At 33.5% G+C, this 21,214-nt stretch overlaps 2 protein-coding genes and 2 pseudogenes across 8 annotated transcripts; 3 read left to right on the plus strand and 1 right to left on the minus strand.

Annotated features, from left to right (window-relative positions):
• The first annotated feature begins 1,631 nt into the window (after positions 1-1,631).
• On the plus strand, positions 1,632-6,537 carry LOC146925800 (protein SHOU4-like). Of its 6 annotated transcripts, none has more exons than XM_085758257.1 (6): positions 1,632-1,805; positions 3,199-3,917; positions 4,071-4,192; positions 5,420-5,575; positions 5,719-5,930; positions 6,020-6,537. In XM_085758257.1, exons 2-6 carry the CDS (start codon positions 3,290-3,292, stop codon positions 6,210-6,212), a joined length of 1,311 nt encoding a protein of 436 aa, XP_085614383.1. In that variant the 5' UTR covers positions 1,632-1,805; positions 3,199-3,289; the 3' UTR covers positions 6,213-6,537. The 6 variants fall into 6 exon arrangements, with proteins under 6 accessions (XP_085614383.1, XP_085614380.1, XP_085614384.1 ...); XM_085758258.1 differs by having other exon boundaries at positions 1,737-2,397; XM_085758259.1 differs by lacking the exon at positions 1,632-1,805 and adding an exon at positions 2,465-2,690.
• Positions 6,538-7,538: 1,001 nt separating this feature from the next.
• Positions 7,539-14,685, plus strand: LOC146925801 (uncharacterized; annotated as a pseudogene). The gene is made up of 5 exons (XR_015006279.1): positions 7,539-7,726; positions 11,401-12,973; positions 13,098-13,768; positions 13,873-14,164; positions 14,245-14,685. The product of XR_015006279.1 is annotated as an uncharacterized LOC146925801 (transcript).
• A 527-nt stretch (positions 14,686-15,212) lies between these two features.
• LOC146925802 (uncharacterized) lies at positions 15,213-15,557 on the minus strand. Its single transcript, XM_085701757.1, has one exon. It carries the CDS (start codon positions 15,555-15,557, stop codon positions 15,213-15,215), a length of 345 nt encoding a protein of 114 aa, XP_085557883.1.
• A 151-nt stretch (positions 15,558-15,708) lies between these two features.
• Positions 15,709-18,150, plus strand: LOC146925803 (F-box only protein 8-like; annotated as a pseudogene).
• Positions 18,151-21,214: the final 3,064 nt, after the last annotated feature.

Consider the following 21,214-nt stretch of genomic DNA (forward strand, 5'->3'; position numbering starts at 1 on the left):
TGTTACCGGTGTTTCTTCTAAAAAAGACATGTCTAAGGTGTGATGTATCTACCAGTTAAGTTGATTACTAATTTCTATTAAATAACTTGACTAATCATTTTTAATGGGAACTCTTTTTCCACTTACATTTTTCTTTCATGCACAAAACTTGAATCCGATAACTTAAAAAATTCGAGTTCAATTTCATTTATTATATTATGGGTTTCGCTCTAAAGACAAATATTAATGTACTTAAAAGATTTGAGAATTACTCTTTGTACTTCCTTGACGTAAGCATGAGTAGTGTTATCAACACTCTTTCTAATATTTATAAATATTTACTATCTTACTGGTTTAAATCTTTGTAAGTCTACACTTTATAAATAAAACTCACACAAAGTGGTAGGATGAGAGAGCATACAAAAGTTTGCGTTTCTAGCCTTTCTCCATAGGCATTTAGGATACATATTTGCAGGGCCTAAGATTTTTGGTGCCCTAGACGAAACAATAAAATGTGTCCTTTTAATTATTCCAATATTTTCTTCTTGCTTTTTTTGTTGCAAAATATTCATTTATAATCAAAGTTATCTAAAAGTATATTTTCAATAGAATTAATCAAAACGAATTAAAAAGAAATATATCTATATAATACTAACTACTAAGTAAAAGTAATAATTTTGAGTAAACTATCAAATTGGTCATTGTCTTTGTACCAAATTCTCAAATTGGTCCCTGACTCTATTAATAACTCAAAATTATCCCTGTCTTTGTCAAACGTTTCTCAGATTGGTCCATGACTCTATTAGTTGTTTTGTATTTTGAGTGTTAATGCCTCAATGTTTTTTGGATATTATTTAGTAGTTAATGGCATAATGTCTTTTGGATCTTATTTGGTACGTTAATGACTTAAAATACAAAACAACTAATAGAGTCGGGGACCAATCTGAGAAACGTTTGACAAAGACAATGACCATTTTGAGTTATTAATAAAGTCATTGACTAATTTGAGAATTTGGTACAAAGACAGGGACCAATTCGATGATTTACTCTAATAATTTTGGTGCCCATAAAAAAAAAGCCCCTCTTACCTGCCCTCAGGGCCACCCCTCACATATTTGCATTTTCCTTATATATTAATATTATACATTTATTATGTTTGAGTATCGACTGACCTTCGCTTTGACTATACATTGTATGTCTGACTGTTTTTAGGGGTGACACTTTTAGTACATCTTGTACTTAGGTGCCTCACCTCCGTTGTTAATATATTCTATTTTTATGTCTTCAAAAAAAATTAATATTATACATTTAATTGGTATCTCTCATTAATATTAATGATCAATCTTTTACGCATCACAAATTCTCTCATTTTATTTTTTAAGGTAATTGCAATTATAGTTTTAATTATATCTACAAAAAAAATCTTTACTTTCTTTTTCAAAGGAAAAAAAAAAAATCATTAACCTAGCTGTCTATGAGAATTAAAGTCTATATATTAATGTATATTGATACCTTATATATGAAATAAAAATTAAATTAATAATCATAGATCATACATAATCCATTTCCTCAATTTTATTTTATTATTATTAATTTCATCGCATAACCAAACCAAACATACATGAAAACAATTTTGTTGTGTCTCATCTCTCACAAATCACAACACAACCTTAGATTCTACGAAGTCACAAATTTTTTCTTTCTTTCTTTCTTTGTTTGTTTACTCTATAAAACAACAACATCACACTTTCACTCTCACACTGTTCTTTTTTCTATACTTGCTTTCTGTACCCATCATCATGATGTTTCTTCCAGATTTCAGATAGGTATGCATACCCTTTTCACTCTTCTTTCTTAGATCCTTCTAATTTCTCAAATTTCTTATCTTTTTTCCATTTATTGCAATTTTCAACTCTCTTTGACTCTTTTTTCTTCTCTGTTTCTGGTTTTTTGATCTTGTTTGTAGAGAAAATTAACATAACATCATTGAAATTTGATTATTATACTCATTGCTTTTGAGATCACAGTTTCATTCTCTAGATCTTCTTGTTTATAAATTTGACTTTTTTAGTTCAATTTTGTATGATATTCATGCTTTTTTGCTCTAAAAATCATAAGGGTACTTTGAAAGTTTGCATTTTTTTTGTTTAATGTGATTTTGTTTTTATTGGATGCTTGTTTTCATGCTTGATTGATGGGTTGAAGTTGAACAGTCATGGAAGTTTCCCTTTTTTAATAATATATTTGATTTGTCAAACTTAGGGAATTATTTAGTCTACTAAAAATAATTTAAATGCCAACTTGTAAATTGTAATTATGTGTGACTTCTTCAATTTTTTAATATGAAAAAATGAATCCAGGTTTTCTTGGTTTACAGATTTGCACAAGTTTGAAAAAAATCTTTTGGATGTTGACATGGTATTAGTCTTTTACCTAGTGTAGATTTTTTATTTTATATATTTTTTTTTGTGAAAAGAAAAGGCTCAACAATTTGAAACCAGTCATGAGTTTTGTGCCTCTATGTGCACCAAAAATTGTTCCACTACAGGAATTTTTCTCTGCATATAGATTTTAGTGGTAGCTCTCATTCAATTATTAGTGTTCTGTTAAGTAGAGAATGCATGAAAATTGTGTGAGGACAGTGGTTATTAACTATAATAGAATGTGTATGGATAAACATTTATAGACATGTAGGTATGCCCTTTTTATAGGTATGTAATTATTTACGAACTGTTGAACATGTATGTTCTTTTAGTGTTACTTTGTTCTATTGATTCTTTGTCTTATGGTAATGTATTGGGGTAGTTGGTATGCTATTTATCTTCATTTGTAAGTTGACTAGGTAGTTGACTATCATAGACTTTAATTTCTGCATGATTCTTTCTAGTTATTCAAGTGACAATACACACAAGATTTTCATGTTTTTGTTGCTACGTGACATTTGGAATATTATGTGTTCGCCTTGAATGAATTAATTTTAAACACGACTCATTATGTTCTCAGGGATTTGATTGACAATCTACGTTTATGTCAATTTAGAATATAAGGCGCCAAAGTTTGTTATAAAGCTTAATGTTGCTCTCATCATTATTCGAGTTTTGTTTTATTCGCTAGTCATATAATTTTTTCTGTTACTGTTTCTACTACACGACATGGAGATTTATTGCAAACAATTTCTAATTATGTTCCTTTTGTGGGTTTTAATTTTGAAACTTCCAGTATTGCTTCGACAGTTTGACTTGTCCAGTAGCAAGTTCTGGCAATACAATCCCGCGAGTTCTCAGTCGAGTCTTCCATAGAAGGTAGATAGATGGGTTCTAGAATTCCATCTCATCAGCTTAGCAATGGCCTATATGTATCAGGGCGGCCAGAGCAGCCGAAGGAAAGGGTTCCGACAATGACTGCAACGGCCATGCCATATACTGGTGGAGACATAAAAAAGTCAGGAGAATTGGGAAAAATGTTTGATATTCCTACTGATGGCTCAAAATCTAGAAAATCTGGACCAATAACAGGTGCACCATCACGAACAACATCTTTTGGAGGAGCCGGTTCACATTCCGGACCAATTCATCCTAATGCTGCTGCTCGGGCTATGTATACAACTTCAGGTTCCATGTCTATTGGTGGCGCGGCCGGTTCCAATTCACAAAAGAAATCTAATTCCGGGCCGTTGAGTAAGCATGGGGAACCGATTAAAAAGTCTTCTGGTCCTCAGTCTGGTGGAGTAACTCCAACTGGACGTCAACATTCTGGACCTCTTCCTCCCGTTCTTCCGACAACAGGTCTCATTACATCGGGGCCCATAACATCCGGCCCGCTAAACTCTTCTGGTGCTCCTAGGAAAGTGTCCGGTCCTTTGGAAGCGACAGGTTCGATGAAGTTGCAAGGTTCTGCTGTTGCTGTTCCCAATCAAGCTGTCACGGTTCTCAATCAAGGTGATGAATATTCCTTTAGAAGGAATTTTCCAAAGGCCATGTTATGGTTATTAATTCTGCTTTTTGTCATGGGTTTCATTGCCGGCGGTTTTATTCTTGGAGCCGTGCACAATCCTACTCTCCTTATTGTGGTTGTGATTCTCTTTGGCTTAGTTGCTGCGTCTTTCACTTGGAATACTTATTGGGGAAGAAGAGCTATTATGGGATTCATTGCCAATTATCCAGACTCCGAGCTTAGAACTGCAAAAAATGGACAATTTGTGAAAGTCTCTGGGGTAAGTTTTGCTTCTCTTGACTAAATTAAACTTCAAAGAAATTATATGATTGTCACGCTAGAGAACATGATACCACTAATAAATAGCCTTTTTGGCTTCTTAAAAAAAACTAATAAATAGCCTTTACCAGTTTGGAGAAGACACTTAAGGCATCAATGACAACGGTAGACTAGAGGAAGGATAGTTTGATAGAGGTTAAAGGTGATTGAGATAAACTATTCTTCACAATAGGCCAAAATTGAGAAGTTTTTAGATTTAAATTGTCTAATGGTCTATCGTTAGACATGACTTGTGATAGGAAATTATGACGATGTTTGACACATGTAGCCGATCCAATTTAGGTGAAAAAGGCCCTGGCAGTGGCTGCTATAGTTTCTTTCAGACATGACATGATCTCATACGAAACAAAATTATAAATAAAATAAGACAAAAATATCATCATGAACGGAAAGCCTTTAATATGGTCTTGGTTGTTTGCAATAATTTTATTTTCATTGAAAGAACTTTGAATGATACTTAATGAGAGCATTTAGGTTTGTGTTTCTTGTTTGCACACTAAACCTCTGGAGCTGCTACTTTTATAAACTGTGACAGGTATCAGACATGTACTTGGTACCCGCACGTATTTGGCCCACATGCGATATGTAATGATATATGCATCAAAATCTTAAAAATTAAAATTTGGCCCACCTGCGTACTTTTTTATTCTTTAATACTGTGTTTGGTTAATACAATAGTTCTTTAAATTCTCATCATACTGTTTTTACAACAATCTATAATTATTGTACTCATTTTATATTTGATGTTATCACTGTTATCAAATATCGGTGGCAGTTTTTAGGCTCTCCGCCATGCCAATTTCAACCGATATGGCAGGATTTTCTACCATAATCGGATATGACGGCACCACAAATCGGCCGGTGTGGCGGGATTTTGGCTCTCTGCCATGGACTACCATCCGCCATCGACAACACTGAATGTTATTAATTTTATACGATTAAATTAATGTATTTTCTTCCATCCAATTTTGTCATAAAGCAAATTTATGAGCAGTGTCACTATTATACTTCACTCATGTCTTATTTTGATCAGGGTTTTCCCAAGTAATATTTGCCTTAGAACTTCCAATTATGTTGATGAGAAGCTTGCACTTGATTGGTTCAACATGTACACATCTTAGCAATTAATTACAATAAATGACAGTAATGTTTGGCTGTGATACTGTAGGTTGTTACTTGCGGTAATGTGCCTCTCGAGTCATCTTTCCAGAAAGTCCCCAGATGCGTATATACATCGACAAGTTTATATGAGTATCGAGGATGGGACTCAAAAGCTGCAAATCCTACACATCGGCGACTTTCTTGGGGCCTTAGATTGCTGGAAGTGAGTTACTTGATTTTTTATTCTATTTTTAAAATACTTGTCAATGATGTCTTGTAATGAAATTTAAATACTTTAATGTCTTACTGTTTTGAGAATATTACTTCTGTTTCACTTGATTGACCGGAATATATGTCATGTGACAGAGGCGAGTGGTTGATTTTTACATCTCAGATTTCCAGTCTGGTTTAAGGGCATTGGTCAAGACTGGTCATGGAGCAAGAGTGACCCCTTATGTCGATGACTCGGTTCTCATCAATGTAAATCCAACCAAAGAAGAGTTATCTCCAGAGTTCCTTCGGTGGTTGGGAGAGAGAAATTTGTCAAGTGACGACCGTGTCATGCGGCTGGAAGAAGGGTAACTTTTTATCTATTTTTTGAATATATTAACTAACCTTTTCTTGACCAAGAGATGATATAACTTGTGTAACTTCTTTTTAAATTCAGGTATGTTAAAGAAGGAAGCACGGTGAGTGTAATGGGGGTTGTTCACAGGAATGAGAATGTGCTTATGATTGTTCCTCCACCAGAGCCAATCACAACAGGTTGCCACTGGCTCAAATGTATTTTTCCTGCTAGCCTGGAAGGTATAGTCTTAAGATGCGAGGACACGTCCAAGAATGATGTCATACCGGTTTAACATTATGTTGATCAAGAATGTTTGTTGCATCATCTAATTGGTGATTTTTAGATAGTATTCTTTTCCCCTCTATTATTAGTGGTGGTGGAATATAAAATATTGACAGATTATTATAGATTAAGATGGCAGAAATTGTGTGTATGCGTTTATTTGTTTATTTTTCAAATATCTTTAAATAGTTGTATAGTTATGGCTGGTTTGATGTTCTTTAGGATTTGTAAACTTTGGTAATGTATGATGCAGTGAAAATTCTTAATGTATGAAGCATATTGTGATGATGCTAACATGCTAAATAGAATACAAGCTTTCTTGTGGTTTTTGCAAATGGTTTCTTCATGCGTACACAACTTCTCTCTGCCTTGTTGAGCTATATATATGCTCAATGTTACATCTTGTCATGAGCACCTTTTCTCCGATACACGATTTCATAAAATTCTAATTCATCTGAGCTAAATTCTATGGCGGACCATTTGATCGGTTGTTTGCAGTGTACTAAGTACTAACTTGAATCGCTCCAAACTCCAACGATTAGTAACGATGCTTACTGAAAATAGAAGTTCACGATACTCCCCGTCTTAATGAGTGAGACAAAGACTTGATTGCAAATTGCTTCTTAAATCTTAATGATGTATGCTATTTACGATTAAGCGTTTTTTTGTCATACTTTACCGGGAGAATTTGCCAACCTTCAAATTATTCCAATCTTAGTTTTACATGCACTTCTTAACCTCATTATTCTTATGCAAATTCTTCAGCTACTTCTTGTTGTTCACAATCTGTAAATTGATTGGTAGCTGCAAGCCTGCAACAAACAAACAAAAATAATATCAGTTTAATTATAATAATAATAATAATAATAATAATAATAAGGCTAAACTGCAACTTTGGCCCCTTATCTTTCAAAAAGTTGCGATTTTGGCCCCCTAACTATGAAAACTACAATTTTGGTCCCCTATCTTTTAGCCCCTTTGCAATTTTCGTCCTTTTGCTCAATTTTGACTTTGTCAACGCTGATGTGTCACCTCATTAAACGCGCTGGCATGCCACATGTGTATATATTGATTTTTTATTTATTTTAAAAGCCAGGCAGGAATTTGGTTGAATTAAAAAAAAAAAGAAAAATGAAAATACAAAGGTTGGCACGTGAGAGCTTTCTCATTTCTTCAACTTCTAGGGTTAACTTTGGGTGTGCAATTTTGGCCCTCTACTTTCAATCAATCTTTGTAAATCAAAATTTCTGCCAAATCCAACTCTTAATCACAACTAAATCGTTACCAAAGTTGATTGTTCTTACCAAAAACAACATACAAACGAAATCCAAACGAAATGAAGTGGTTCGAAAATGGACAGTCGAAGGTGACGAGTTCGGAGAAGACGAGTTCGGAGAAGACGAGTTCAGCGAAGAAAGTAGTAGGGACGGCGAAGAAGGTTACGGAGGTCACAGTAGCAGCTAAGACGAGTTCAACAACAGATGAAGGAAACATGCTTAATGTAGGTGACATCAATATATCAAAGTAAGTGACCTTTTGTCTTTTTTCTTTTGTTTTATACCTGGAAAGCACATTTATGTTGTTTATTACTGAATAAAATAGGGTGGGTGGATGTATTGAACAATGTGTTAAATATGAAACCTAACCCTAAAATGGAAAATGCCAACTGTAGATTCCTTTGTATGTGTAAAATCGTATCAGAAATGTATGTATGTGTAAGCTTTATAAAAAAGTCAGTATGTATAGAGTATAAATATACTATATGTATATTGTATAATTATACTTAACTAGTATGGATACCCGTGCCAAGCACGGGCTAGAATTCAACCATACTTAAGTGAAAAAATGTTGTATGTATCAAGTGTAAGTTATATTTCAACATTGAATAAAAGAGTGGAGGTTGGACAACATATAAGTTGGAAGACTCGTATACTCAATGCCTTAAATATTCGATGAAAATGTAATATCGTTCTCACTTGGATGATTGCTCTAGGTCCAATGGATCAATCCACAACACAGTGAGTTCCCCCATAAATTCCAACGGTCGTAACAAAACCCGGTTCGACTTTGTAGAGGAAGCGCGAGTGGGAGAGTTGTTATTGTGTCAAATGTGAGTAAAAGTTCGACATTGAATGCAAGAGTAGACGTTGAACAACATAATATACCTAATGTCTTAAGATTTAGGGTGAAGATGTGGTGTCAATATCACTTATGTGGTTTCTTTTAGTCTAAAATGATGATTAAACTAAATGTATAATCGCCGATAGTAAGAAAATTATGATGAACTATTTTTTTTTTTAGTTTTTAGATGTCATCTGTTTAATTGTTTGATCTTAAAATTTAGTTTTTGATTGTCATTATGTTTTTTGAGAATTTTTTCATTCAATGAATTAGAATTATTTGAAATCATGTAAGCATTTTATGAAATCATGTAGCATTATGTCATCATGTAAGCATTTTATGAAATTAGAATTATTTGAAATATTTTTAATAAAAAGCATTGATTGTAATGTGATTGAACTCAAGTGGTTAGTGAGTTCCAAATTAATCAGGAAATTCGAGTTTGATTTTTCGGTAGAACAATCTTTCGATCAAACTCCGGTAGACAAAGAGTCCTTTACAACAAAAATATTTTTTTTCCACAAAGAAAAAAATTCCTATTTTGAGATTTAAAAAATTAATTACTTCACAAATATTTACCATTTAAATTTAATTTCAATTGAATACCGGTATTAATCATATTTATGTCGTTAAAGGTCACTGCATGAAATATATTAACAATATAAATATAAATTTCATATTAATAAAAATGGGAATACACTCTTGGTTTAATGTATATAGTATAGTATTTAAGGCCTTAGTAAAAAAATTAAGGCATTTTTTTTACAAAAGTTTAAGGCATTGTTGTATACTCTGAAAAATTTTATCGCAAATTAATTTTAGCATATTTGGTCATATTAATGAACAAAGTTCATTTGATTAAATGCCATAATATTTTCAAATGAAATTCAAGATGATAAAAACAACGATTGGGACAAAGACTATCACTGAAATGAATAGAAAAGACCGTGTTGGCTCTTTTTCTGGATTCAATTTATGTCCCCAATTTTTTATCGGGTTAGATTTACATCCCCAACCTTTTTTTTCCCTAAATTTTTATCTTAAAAAAACTTGTTAGTGTAGATCCTTAAAATGTCAATTATTTTCTATTTTTAATTTGCAAAATGTCTTTTTTTTGAGGGAATTTGCAAGATGTCTTGAATACGAATACTATTTAAAATGAAAGACATAAGGTTTTATTGATTATCATAGTTTAAAAGTTATATATTTAATTAAGAAAAAAATATCCTATAAAACAAAAGCTTTTTTTAATGTCAAATGTTAGCAATTAGTTGTTAGATTATTTTTTTCTTTCCCGAAACAAAATCAATTGTTTTCTTCTTCATCCAATTTTGCACCAAGAACCTATAACATCATGGAAAAAATACAATCAAAGGAAACCAATAAATACATTTAATTAGACAATTGATATAGCATTAAATGCTTACATGATTTTGCATCTTTTTTACAAAAATAAAAGGAAAAAAATGTCATGTCAACATGCTATGTTATGGTTGAAAGTTGAGCGGAAAAACATACATTTTGCTTCCTATAGGAATTATATTTGTTGAACAAAAAAAATTATATTTAGCTTATTGTTAAGAAATACGTGTATGATTGAAACCTTTGATGATTTAGTTAAATCTAATTGGTCAAAAATTAAAACAAAGGGTACATGAATCCATTTGATTGGTTGAGAAATCAAACAATGATAATAATTTGATGGTTGTCATTGAAACATGTTTCTGTTTTTGAGGGGGCAAAGTGTCATTGAAACATGATTAATAAGTAATCGAAAATTCATTTAGTTTTTTTTAGCAAACATTTAGTTTTGTTATTATAAGACTTTTACAACTTTCCGTTTATAAATAGGGTAATTAATAAAAATATTAAAGCAGTTTTAAAGCATATGTGATTATTAATTTTAATAATAGAATGGATGATGGATAGAAAAATATGACGTTGAATAAAACATTAATATTTTTTCACTTAAAAAACATAATAATTTACTAATCTTTAATTAGGATATTAATTTTAATATTGGTATAAACTCATTTAAATATTTAATTAGGATGAAGGAAATAAAATATAAATGATTGTAAGGTTTACTATTTTTTGGAAAATGCACTTAAAATTTTAGGGTAGCACCATGCTCCCTTTTAGTTAAAGAAAAGGGAACTTTGACTCAAAAAACAAAAACTAAAGGTGCCATAAAATCGATTTTCTATTATGTATTTCTTATCTTTTTCACTCCAAAGTTATCAATTCAATCAATTTTGTGAAAATATGATGCAATTCTTCTTGTCTATCGACTGGTTTCCATTTCAAGCATAAAGTAGCAAAAAAAAAACCAAAATAAAATATAAAAGAGCAAGATATTAAAAGTAAAATAACAACATAAGAAACAGAAGAAAAATTAAACAAAAAAAGAATAGATAGATAGAAAAAGTTGTGAGTATTGAGGGATTAAAATAAAACAAAAGGGGGATGAAAGTGATTATATTTGAACGTGTTAATAGAAATCCTTCATATATATTCTAATTTATATGTGATGCATTTCTTCTTTTCTCTTGATTGGCTTCCATGTCCAAAATAAAGATCCGAACAAATACAAAGAACATATAAACACCAAAAGAAAATTGGAAAGAGAATATGAATAAGAAACATCAACCTAAGAAATCACATAAAAAGGAACATGACAATAAGAAATGTTAAATAAACAATGAAACAATAAAAAAAAACATATAAAAGAAAAGAGAATGAGGTTGAGAGCAGTGATTTTTTATGGGAGGAAGAGGTAGATGAAAATAATAAAAAATCAAATTGTCTATATATAGGGAAAAAAATCATATCATGATCAATTTTGATTGGTTGGTGAAAAATAAGTGAGTCATGATCAATTTTGATTGGCTAATAGAAAATGAATGAGTCAAGATACATTTTGATTGGTTGATGGAAAAACATTAAATGAAATGAGGAGTATGAAGATGCCATGTGTACTATTGCTTTTAGATGTATGCTTTTGTATTATGTAAAGATGTATACAGCTGAATACTGTATAATGCAATAGCTGTACTTAATTTATTCTTTCCTTTTAGGGTTGTTGAGGACCACAGTTTAAAGATAAGGTTTCACTACAAGGGTTACTTCATTTGTGACCCTGTTGTCGCTTACAAGAAGGGTGAAATACATGAATATGGGGGTGAGTGGGACATTGATAAGGTCAAATTAATAGATCTGGACAAAGTGATCAGAGAGATTGGGGTGGTAGGAGACTACAAGTTGTGGTATATCTGTCCAGGTTTTGACATAGTTGATGGTCTAAGGTTGTTGAAAACTGATAGGGATGTTGTTAGGTTCATTAATGAGCATAAGAATTCAGTAGGTGTTGAGTTTTATGTTGAAGCCAAAGATGTTGAAATTGAAGATAGCAGGTATGAAAGTGAGGTTGAAGAGGTTCTTATAGTTGACAAAGGGAAGCAATCAGCTGATGAGTGTGATGATAGTGAGGAGACAAATCCTGATTACATTGGTGATGAGGGAGATGTTCCTGAATGTGAATTAGAAGATGAGGATGGAAGTGTTGATGGTGTATCTGTTGATGATAGTGATTATGATGAAGGGTGGGATTGGACTAATGTTTTGCCTAGCCAAACTTTGAACCCAACTGCTGTTAGTCAGTCAGTTAACCCTAATCAATCTATAGTTGGTGTTGAAGTATCTAGGAACCCTGAAGTGACTGGTGTGGAAGACTTTGAAGATGAGAATGAAGACTCTGATGTGTTAGAAAGTCATGATTCATCTGAAGAGAATGACAGATCTAGAAAGAGGAAAAGGAATAGGTTTAAGTTAGGAAGTAACAATGAACCTGTTGTATTTGAGGTTGGTCAAATATTTGCAAATGGTTTGTTAGTTAAAGATGCTGTGAAGGAGTATGGTCTGCAGAACAAGAAGAATGTCTACCTAGAGAAGAATGAGACAAAAAGAATTGTGGTGAAGTGCTCAAAAGGTTGCCCATATTATATTAGATTTAGTAGGGTTCCTCCTCAAACTCATTATGTTATTTCTACTTTGAAGCCTGATCATAGTTGCCATCCAACTGGTAAGATTAGAGTGTTAACCACAAAATTGTTGGCAAAAAAATTAGTTCCTATACTCAAGCATACACCTTCTATGACCCTTAAGGCTCTGAAAGAAGAGTGCAAGAGTAGGTGGAATGTGGTGATGAGTTCTTATCAGGTATACAGAGCAAAAATCAGTGCTTTGGAAACCATTCATGGTGCTAGTGATGAACAATATGGTCATCTAAGAAACTATGCTGAGGAGTTGCTCAGAAGTAATCCTGGAAGCAGTGTTAAGATTCAATGTAAGCCTGGTCTAGGGGGAATGTTTTTTCAGAGAATGTATGTTTGTTTCAATGCTTGTAAGATGGCTTTTGTGAGTAGCTGTAGGCCGTTGATAGGACTTGATGGTTGTTTTCTGAAAGGGAGGTATGGTGGACATTTGTTATCAGCTATTGGTAAAGATGCTAACAATCAAATGATCCCCATAGCTTTTGCTGTTGTGGAAGCTGAAACAAAAGACTCATGGGATTGGTTTATGGATCTGCTGCTATCAGATTTGAATGGAATAGAATTTAAGAGATGGTCTTTCATATCAGACCAACAAAAGGTAATATTTAATTCAATAAATTTTATTTTTCATATTTAATTCATTTAATTTGAATTTTACAATAGTTTTCTGTTGAAGTTTTATTTACATTGCTTAATTGTATATTGTAATTGATTTTTTTAAGGGATTGGTGAATACCATAGCTGCTATTGGTGAACATGTTGAGCACAGATTATGTGTCAGACATTTGTATGGAAACTGGAGGAAAAGGCATGCTGGGGAGCAGTTGAAAGAAGCTTTATGGAGAGCAGCCAGGGCCAATACAATGACTGAGTTCAAGGGAGCCATGGATCATCTGAAAATGTTAAGTGTACCAGCTTGGGAGGAAATGATGCAGTATGCACCAGGTATGTGGTCTAGGGCAGGATATAGTACTCACACAAATTGTGATTTGCAAGTCAATAATATGTGCGAGGCATTTAACTCTGCAATAATTGATCTAAGGGATTTACCAATTATTTCACTTGTTGAGGGGTTGTAGTTTTATATAACAAATAGGATAGTTAAGTTAAGGGACTACATGTTAAGGTTTCAAGGGGACATCTGTCCAATGATAAGGAAGATTGTGGAAAAATCTAAAAAGGATGCTAATGGTTGGACCCCAATTTGGTGTGGTGATAGAGACTCCTCTAGGTTTTCAGTTACTGATGGAACTGACACATATGTTGTCAATCTCCAAGACAGAACATGTGCATGCAGAAAATGGGATTTAAGTGGTATCCCATGTGCTCATGCAGTTGCTTGTATCTATTACAATGAAGCTAATCCTGATGATTATGTGGCACACTGGTATAGGTGAGTGAATATTAACTTGTTATTTATTTTGTAGTGTTAAAATTAGTTTATATGATAGCTGATTGCTCTGTTTGTATAAAAATCTGTTTGTATAAATATGATAGGAAACAAACATTTTTGGAGACCTATGACCATTTGATCCTTCCTTCAAATGGCCCAAGACTATGGCCAGAAGTTGCTACAGAACCAATACTCCCACCTCCTGCCAGAAGGGCGCCTGGGAGGCCTAAAAAGGTTAGAAGGAAAGAGAATGATGAGCCCAAATCAGGAAGCAAGAAAGGCAAGAGAAACCAGGAAACTGTTAGATGCAGAAGGTGTAAAGAGCTTGGACATAATGCCAGGACATGTGGTGGAAAGACAGGTGCTGACAGAAGTATTGCACCTGGAGGGAACAAGGTAATGTTTTAAATATCTTCCTTATATCAACTGTAATTTCCTTCATAAAATATTAATAATTACGTATTTAACATTTGTAGGATAACACTGCTGCACAATCTTCACAACACAATACTTCTGCACAAGCTGGTGCTGCAGCTTCTGGTGCACCTGCACCTGCACAAGCTGCTGCTGCAGCTTCTGGTGCTGCAAGAGGAAAAAAACCAATGAAGAAAAAGTCTAAGACTGATGCTGGTACAACTGCTGCTGCATTTGGCACAACTTCTTTGCCAACTAAAACACCTGCTGCCAACATTTCTGTGCCTGCTAAAACTACAGCTACCAACACTTCTGGACTTGCTAAAGGTCCTGTCAACAACAATTCTGCCCCTGCTGTATCAAATGCTACAACAAACACTTCTGGAACAATGAGAGGTGGCAACCATGTTGTTGGTGAGGTAGCTTTGTTTGTGCCAAGAAAAAGTAGAACCACAGGGGTGAATAGGTCACTTGAAGAGGTTGGAAATGTTGGGACTCAATAGTCAGTGAATAAGAGTTAGGCTATGATAGGAGAATCATTAGTCTATTGTTTTGGTGATGAAACTTATTGATATTTTCGTTATGTAATGTAATGTCAAGTACTCTTTAGCCTTGATTATTTTTTGCTTAAGTTGTGTTTAAGAATGTTGTGTTTAAGTACTCTAAAGTACACATAATTAGCTTTTGGAAATGTACTCTGAATTTAAGTACTCTAAAGAGTATCTTTTGTGTTTAAGTACTGATAATGTTAAGTATTGTAATGATATAAGTAATTTGCTATCTAAATGTCAAGTACTCTTCTTAAGCCTTGGTTATATCCTTTCTTAATGCATAAGTTTACATCATAGCAAATTTATATTACATTAACATTAACCATTACAAGTTGGTGTTCCATAAACATCAGTTTTCATTGAAAACATCAAACTCAATTCATTTCATTTCTTCCATCATAAGAACATTTCATCAGTTTACATTACATAAAAGAAATCATTTCATAGGTTTACATTACATACAAGCAATCCTACATAACTTATCCAAACTTAATGAAAATCACCAACAAACTTGCAAACAACAGTATTCCTAAAGTTACAATGATCAACATAAGCTTTCTCTCTTTATTCTTCAATGCATCATTCTTCTTTAACAGGCCTCTAATTACTTTCTTCTGCCTTTCAGGAACTTCTGGATCGAACCATCGGAAAAAACTACATTTTCTTCTCTGCCAGTACCTTCCACATCCATGAAACCTCCTACCTGGATTTTCATCTGTCCAGGATGTTACTAGAGGGGAGTCGACGTCACAGTAACATGCCAACTTTGTTTTCCCCATCCATGATGAACCACTCACGGTTGAAGATGAAGATTGCCCAGCCATTTTCTGTGTCTGCAAATCGAACAGGATGATGACACAACAGTATGAAGAACGAAAAATGGAAGGATGAGAGGAAGAAGACAAAACTCTCACAATAGAAGCAAGAACGATGGAGCAGGATGGAATAAGAAGAAGAACAATTCTGTGATAATGGATGAATGAAGGGAAGAATAAGAAGAACAATGGAGATTGGGGTCAGATTTGGGGCTTTTTAAACCCTAAATCATGACCGTTATACCTCTCTCACGTGCCAACCTTTGTATTTTCATTTTTTTTTTAATTCAACCAAATTCCTACCTGTCTTTTAAAATAAATAAAAAATCAATATATACACATGTGGCATGCCAGCGCGTTTAATGAGGTGACACATCAGCGTTGACAAAGTCAAAATTGAGCAAAAGGACGAAAATTGCAAAGGGGCTAAAAGATAGGGGACCAAAATTGTAGTTTTCATAGTTAGGGGGCCAAAATCGCAACTTTTTGAAAGATAAGGGGCCAAAGTTGCAGTTTAGCCTAATAATAATAATAACAACAACAACAACATAGTACCAATACAAATATTAGTACAAAAAATAACAAGAGCCTCCTCAGCCCTGTCATGCTTCCGAGCCTCCTCAACCTGGGGTTGGGGTTGGGCCTCGTGCACCTGAGACGGTCGAACATCATCACTCTTGTCGCCTTTACACCGCCCCTTCTCATCCTGCCCTCCACTTCAACTTGTTGCATATGTTGTTATTATAGGTTTGTCGCCTCTAACACGATCTGAATGTTGGTTTATATATGGAATAATAATCAAAATCACATATACAAGTCAACAAAAAAACACAATTAAATAAAGGGAAATGTTAACCGGTGCCATCAGGGCAATGGTTAAGGAGACAAATATAGTAATCTTGCATTTTACTTCTGCATTCAACTTCTCAAAAGTTTAAAAAATGGTGTTTTCAACTTAAAATTTTCTTTTTTTGGTTTCTTTAACCATTGCACTAAGGGCACCGGTTAGCATGACATGACCTTTAAATAAAAGAATATTTCAACACATACCAATACAAATGTATAATCAAAAAAGAAAAATTAATTGACATTTATGACACTTAAATTTTCTAGAAGTGGAGTGTTAAATACCATAAAGGAAATTAAAACCTTTTAAGCTCCCAACCGTTTCGTTTGTCACAAAACAACAAAGTAATATTTTCATTGCACACTCACAGAGAATTGGCTTGGCTTCACCTTTGACAAAGAAATCCATCCTGATGACAAGGTTAGTAACAATAACTATATTCCTGATGACATTTCCTTCTCTATATTCTTTCCAAATTACCTCTCAAATCTCTCAAAAGATTTACATGTGCATGCAAACCATGGTCTCTTATTTCAAAACCCTTATTTCATGCATATGTTTCGCACCAATTTCATATCCATGCATCGTTCGTTATACAATGACACACATCTCTTCCTAAATATAAAAGAGATATTGCCACATCCACAAGAGGGTTCCAATTTATATTTGCTCTCTGGTGAGAAATTTGAGAATAAGGTCTATTTGAAATGGCCAGTTTCGTTTCAACAGGATGAGATTTATACTAGTATGTTGGATTCTGGTATTAACGATGTTCTTTGTTTCTCTGATCTTGATGATGAATTTGTTGCATTATGGAATCCAACTACTAAGGTATTGGAATTTGTTCCTTGTAGCCCGGCTCAGTTTTTACCTTTTAATACGGTTTGGTTTCATCTTCATGGATATGGTTATGACCCTGTTAATGACGACTATAAGATCATTGGATGTGTTGATGTTAATCAATATAAACCTAATGACAATGTTGATTGGACTTATCTGCCAACGACGCCACACCCTTTTTGGGAGATTTATAGCATAAGAAGTCATTCTTGGAAGAGACTTGATTTAGATATGCCTATAGTAATAGGTCGTAAGGTGTACTTGAATGGAGTGTGCCATTGGTGGGCGGATACAGATGGAGCTGATGCATACATGGTTTCTTTTAACTTGAGCAATGAAAACTTCGTTACTACACATTTACCCTTGGATATGCAAGAAAGCTATCCCGATGAGTGGGTGGAGAGACAAAGTGATCACGAGGAGTGGGTGAAGAGATACTTTGATTTGGTGGTGTTAAATGGGTTTGTTGCTATGATCTCAAAGCATGTAAAGGCATCTTCTTTTCACATATATGTTTTGGGCGAACTTGGTGTTAGAGAATCATGGACTAAACTCTTCATTGTTGGACCCTTGCCTAGCGTGGAGCGTCCTATTGGAGCAGGAAAAAAAGGTGATATATTCTTTCTAAAAAATGACGATGAAGTAGCCTGTTTTGATTTAAATACCCAAACAATTGAAGATCTGGGTGTTAAAGGAGAGTCTTTTTGTTGTCACTTTGCAATTTGTAAAAAAAGCCTTCTTTTGTTTCGCCGAATTAGGAATTAGGTATTTTTGTATCCCAAGTTTATAGCTTTCAACCAAGAGCTTTATGAGTATTCTTGTTGTTAGGATTTAAGATTTTATTACCAAGATTTTGTTACCAAGTTGAATATTCTGAAGCCATTTCAATACAAATTGGCTTTCTGTTTTCCCTTAATATATTTACTAGCAAGTGCATGAGAAAGAAACGTTTGTGATATGAACCTTTCTTTACCATTATTATTTCAATGCTCCTCTCTTTCCTATTGCATAGTGGTCTTTTGATTCCAATTTTCCTGTAGAAATAGCGTACATTTTGGAAACTTTTGCCAATATAATGACTAAGATAGCTTTGTTTGAACCTCACGGAACCATGTCTGATTTATTTTAATTATTTGTATGTTCCAAGTAAATTAGCTGGGTTGTACATGCTATTTGATTTCTTAATCAATCAAGCTCAGAAAATTTTGTAGTGGCCAAAATTTAAATTTCAAGTATCTTGTACAAGCTTTTGAAATACTATATACTGACAGTAATACAACATGCTCTGTGAGAGGATAGATATTTGGAGAAAAAGAGCATGTAGATCCTTATTAACTAAAATAAACAGAACATTTAAATTTATTATCTGTTGATATAACTACGCAAGTTTAAGGATTGACTGTTTCTTTTCCCACCCTATGAGCTTCTCACACGCCCTATGCAGTTTAGATTTTAGAATCCAAACTGCATAAAAACCCCATAAAACCTCCAAAAACATGTTGAAATATTTCGGATTTTAGAATCCGAATAGGGCGCGCGAGAAGCTCGTAGAGTGGGAAAAGTAATAGCCTTAAGGATAAGAGTACAGTTATGTCATGGATTAGACTATTACACTGCAAATCACAATTAACACACGTGAGATAGAGTAGACCGATAATTGGAATTCTTTGCTGATTTTGTATGTGTTTGGTTTAGCTTTTGTAGTGTTAGACGTACATTTAGCATGTCATTTTACCGTGAATTTGTGAAGCTAGAATTTTCAGCTTCTAGTAGTCGTGCGTCTACACCATCCTACCTTGAAAACGAACGGTCCATTTGTGTTAATTACTGCTGCTCACATTCTGCTATCTTGGATGATTTTTTTTCAACCTCACTGCAATTCCGTTATGCATGGCTGTAGATATATGTTATTGGCTTGTTTTACCTCATTGATCAAAAGTAGGCAAGTAATAAAATATAGACAGGCTCTAGCAGTATATTTTGTAGCAGAATTTTGTTTATATGTAATAGAATATTCAGTCCACAATTTTGTTTATATGTGATAGAATATTCAGTCCACAACTCAAGATGAGAATGGGGGCATTTTGCTATTTATATCGTCTTTTCCTCTCCAAGTCTTAGTGAAGAATACAATAACAACAACCAAGCCTTATCCCACAAAGTGGGATTGGATACGTGGATCAAATTACCGCCATAATTATAACACATTTTTTCTATGGCCATAGTGTTGGGCTGTTGGTGTCTTTATCTGTTGTTATACATGTTAACTAATAATATAAAATGCTTTTTATGTGGATCCTGATTTCTGGAAGAAAAAAAAGGTGGTATAATTGTATTCACCTGCATCAATGTTCACATAAAAATATTATTCTTGACAATCATACAGTCACTCATAATATGGATTAGCCTTTCTGCTGTGAGGTGGCAATTTATAAGAAAAATCTTCTTCCAATTGGCCGAATTAAGAATTAGCTGTATTTGCATCTCAAGTTTAAAGCTTTCACCCAATAATTAGTTTCTGTTATGGATATACTGTTAGAATTTTTGATTTTATTATGACTTATGAAGTGTATGAAAAAGAAACATGTAGCGTATGATTCGTTCTTTAGTCTTTACCATTTCTATTTCCATACTCTTCTCTCTTTTCTATTGCATAATGTTCTTCTTTCTATTCCAATTGTAAGCATGGTATTTTGTCTTTATTGAATGCCCACAATTGTAAGCATGTTGAACTTCAAGAGAAACTAGCAATTTAGAAACTGCTGCATGATAAAGTGGCAGTGAACTCAACTGTAATATTTTTGTTCTGATTTTGATATTAATCTCTTGTTTCTGGTTTTGTGCCATGCCACATCGTCCTAGTTCAGCTGTCAAGGTTTGGATACTGCTCTCGAGTTTTGTATGATTTTGATCAACAAACAGTCAGTGTTCTTTGATTTTTCTCCATATGTAGAGTGGATAACTAGGTTGTGTGTGACTCAAAGCACAAGCAACTGTGCTTTTATTGTTACAATAGATATCCGAACTTGCAGCTCATGTAGTAGCAAATGTGTCTGTGCTTTGATTGTGAAAGTAAGTAATATGAGTATAAATTGCATGACTCCAGGCTCTGGATGTGGAGTGTGGACCTTCTATCATCACTATTATAGGTCCAATTGGCATTACAAAAATTAAATGTTGTCAGACTAAGGTAAGTTTGCTGGCTGCTAAACAAGACCAAAATCAGTGGTCTCATTAAGATATCAACCTGAACATGCTTTTAACACTTTTGCAATTTGTATGACACTGTCGTTGCTACTTCTGTTGTGTCTTAGGAGTTGGTTGCTGCCACAATCATCTATTTGAGCAACTTGTTTTGTTACCCACCGAATGACACAGAGAGACTTGCAATGTTCCTGTGGCTTGTTCCTAGAAGCATGTTTTTTTATGGGGACAAAACTTATGTGTATTTCTTTACGCGTTTTTCATGTGGGTTTTCACATAAAATACTCATAACTATCAATGATTTTTCAAATCCACAAATTTCACTAAGTTTGTTATAAGCATAAAAAGTGAATTTTATATAAAGAATCACACAAAAAGCACCTAAGCTTTTGTCTTTTTTTAAATTATTTTTTTGAGGAGAAATTTTTTTCAAAAGCTTTGAGAGTAATTCATTCATATATATGATATTCATAACACAAAAGAGTCGTAATTTATTCTTTTAAGTGTAATTAATTGTATACATATTTAATATATATAAATTCCTATTGTTATTATTAGAAAACCAACGTCAAGACGGACATTGTCGGGTTTGTCTTTCTGTTTTTTTATGAAAATAATCAAAGTTATAGATTTATCCGATAATTTAAAGGATTAAGTCATTTAATTAGTAAGGAACGATATAATGTAAAATAAATTAAGCGAAGGGTTAAATTGGAAGTTTTTTTTTTTTTGAAAGCAATTGGAAGTAAAAATGAACATGTATTAATTTTTGTAT

This window comes from Medicago sativa, chromosome 4 (assembly GCF_051527215.1).
Source record: "Medicago sativa cultivar Bolivia chromosome 4, Bolivia_mono, whole genome shotgun sequence".
Classification (NCBI taxonomy): domain Eukaryota; kingdom Viridiplantae; phylum Streptophyta; class Magnoliopsida; order Fabales; family Fabaceae; genus Medicago; species Medicago sativa.

What these genes read in the sequence shown, in the direction of transcription:
- LOC146925800 (XM_085758254.1), top strand. Translation starts at nt 3,290, where the DNA reads ATGGGTTCTAGAATTCCATCTCATCAGCTTAGCAATGGCCTATATGTA. An exon ending in AATTTGTGAAAGTCTCTGGG is followed by an intron (nt 4,193 to 5,419) that starts GTAAGTTTTGCT and finishes GTGATACTGTAG; the next exon opens with GTTGTTACTTGCGGTAATGT. An exon ending in GTCATGCGGCTGGAAGAAGG is followed by an intron (nt 5,931 to 6,019) that starts GTAACTTTTTAT and finishes TTTTAAATTCAG; the next exon opens with GTATGTTAAAGAAGGAAGCA.
- LOC146925802 (XM_085701757.1), bottom strand. Translation starts at nt 15,557, where the DNA reads ATGGCTGGGCAATCTTCATCTTCAACCGTGAGTGGTTCATCATGGATG.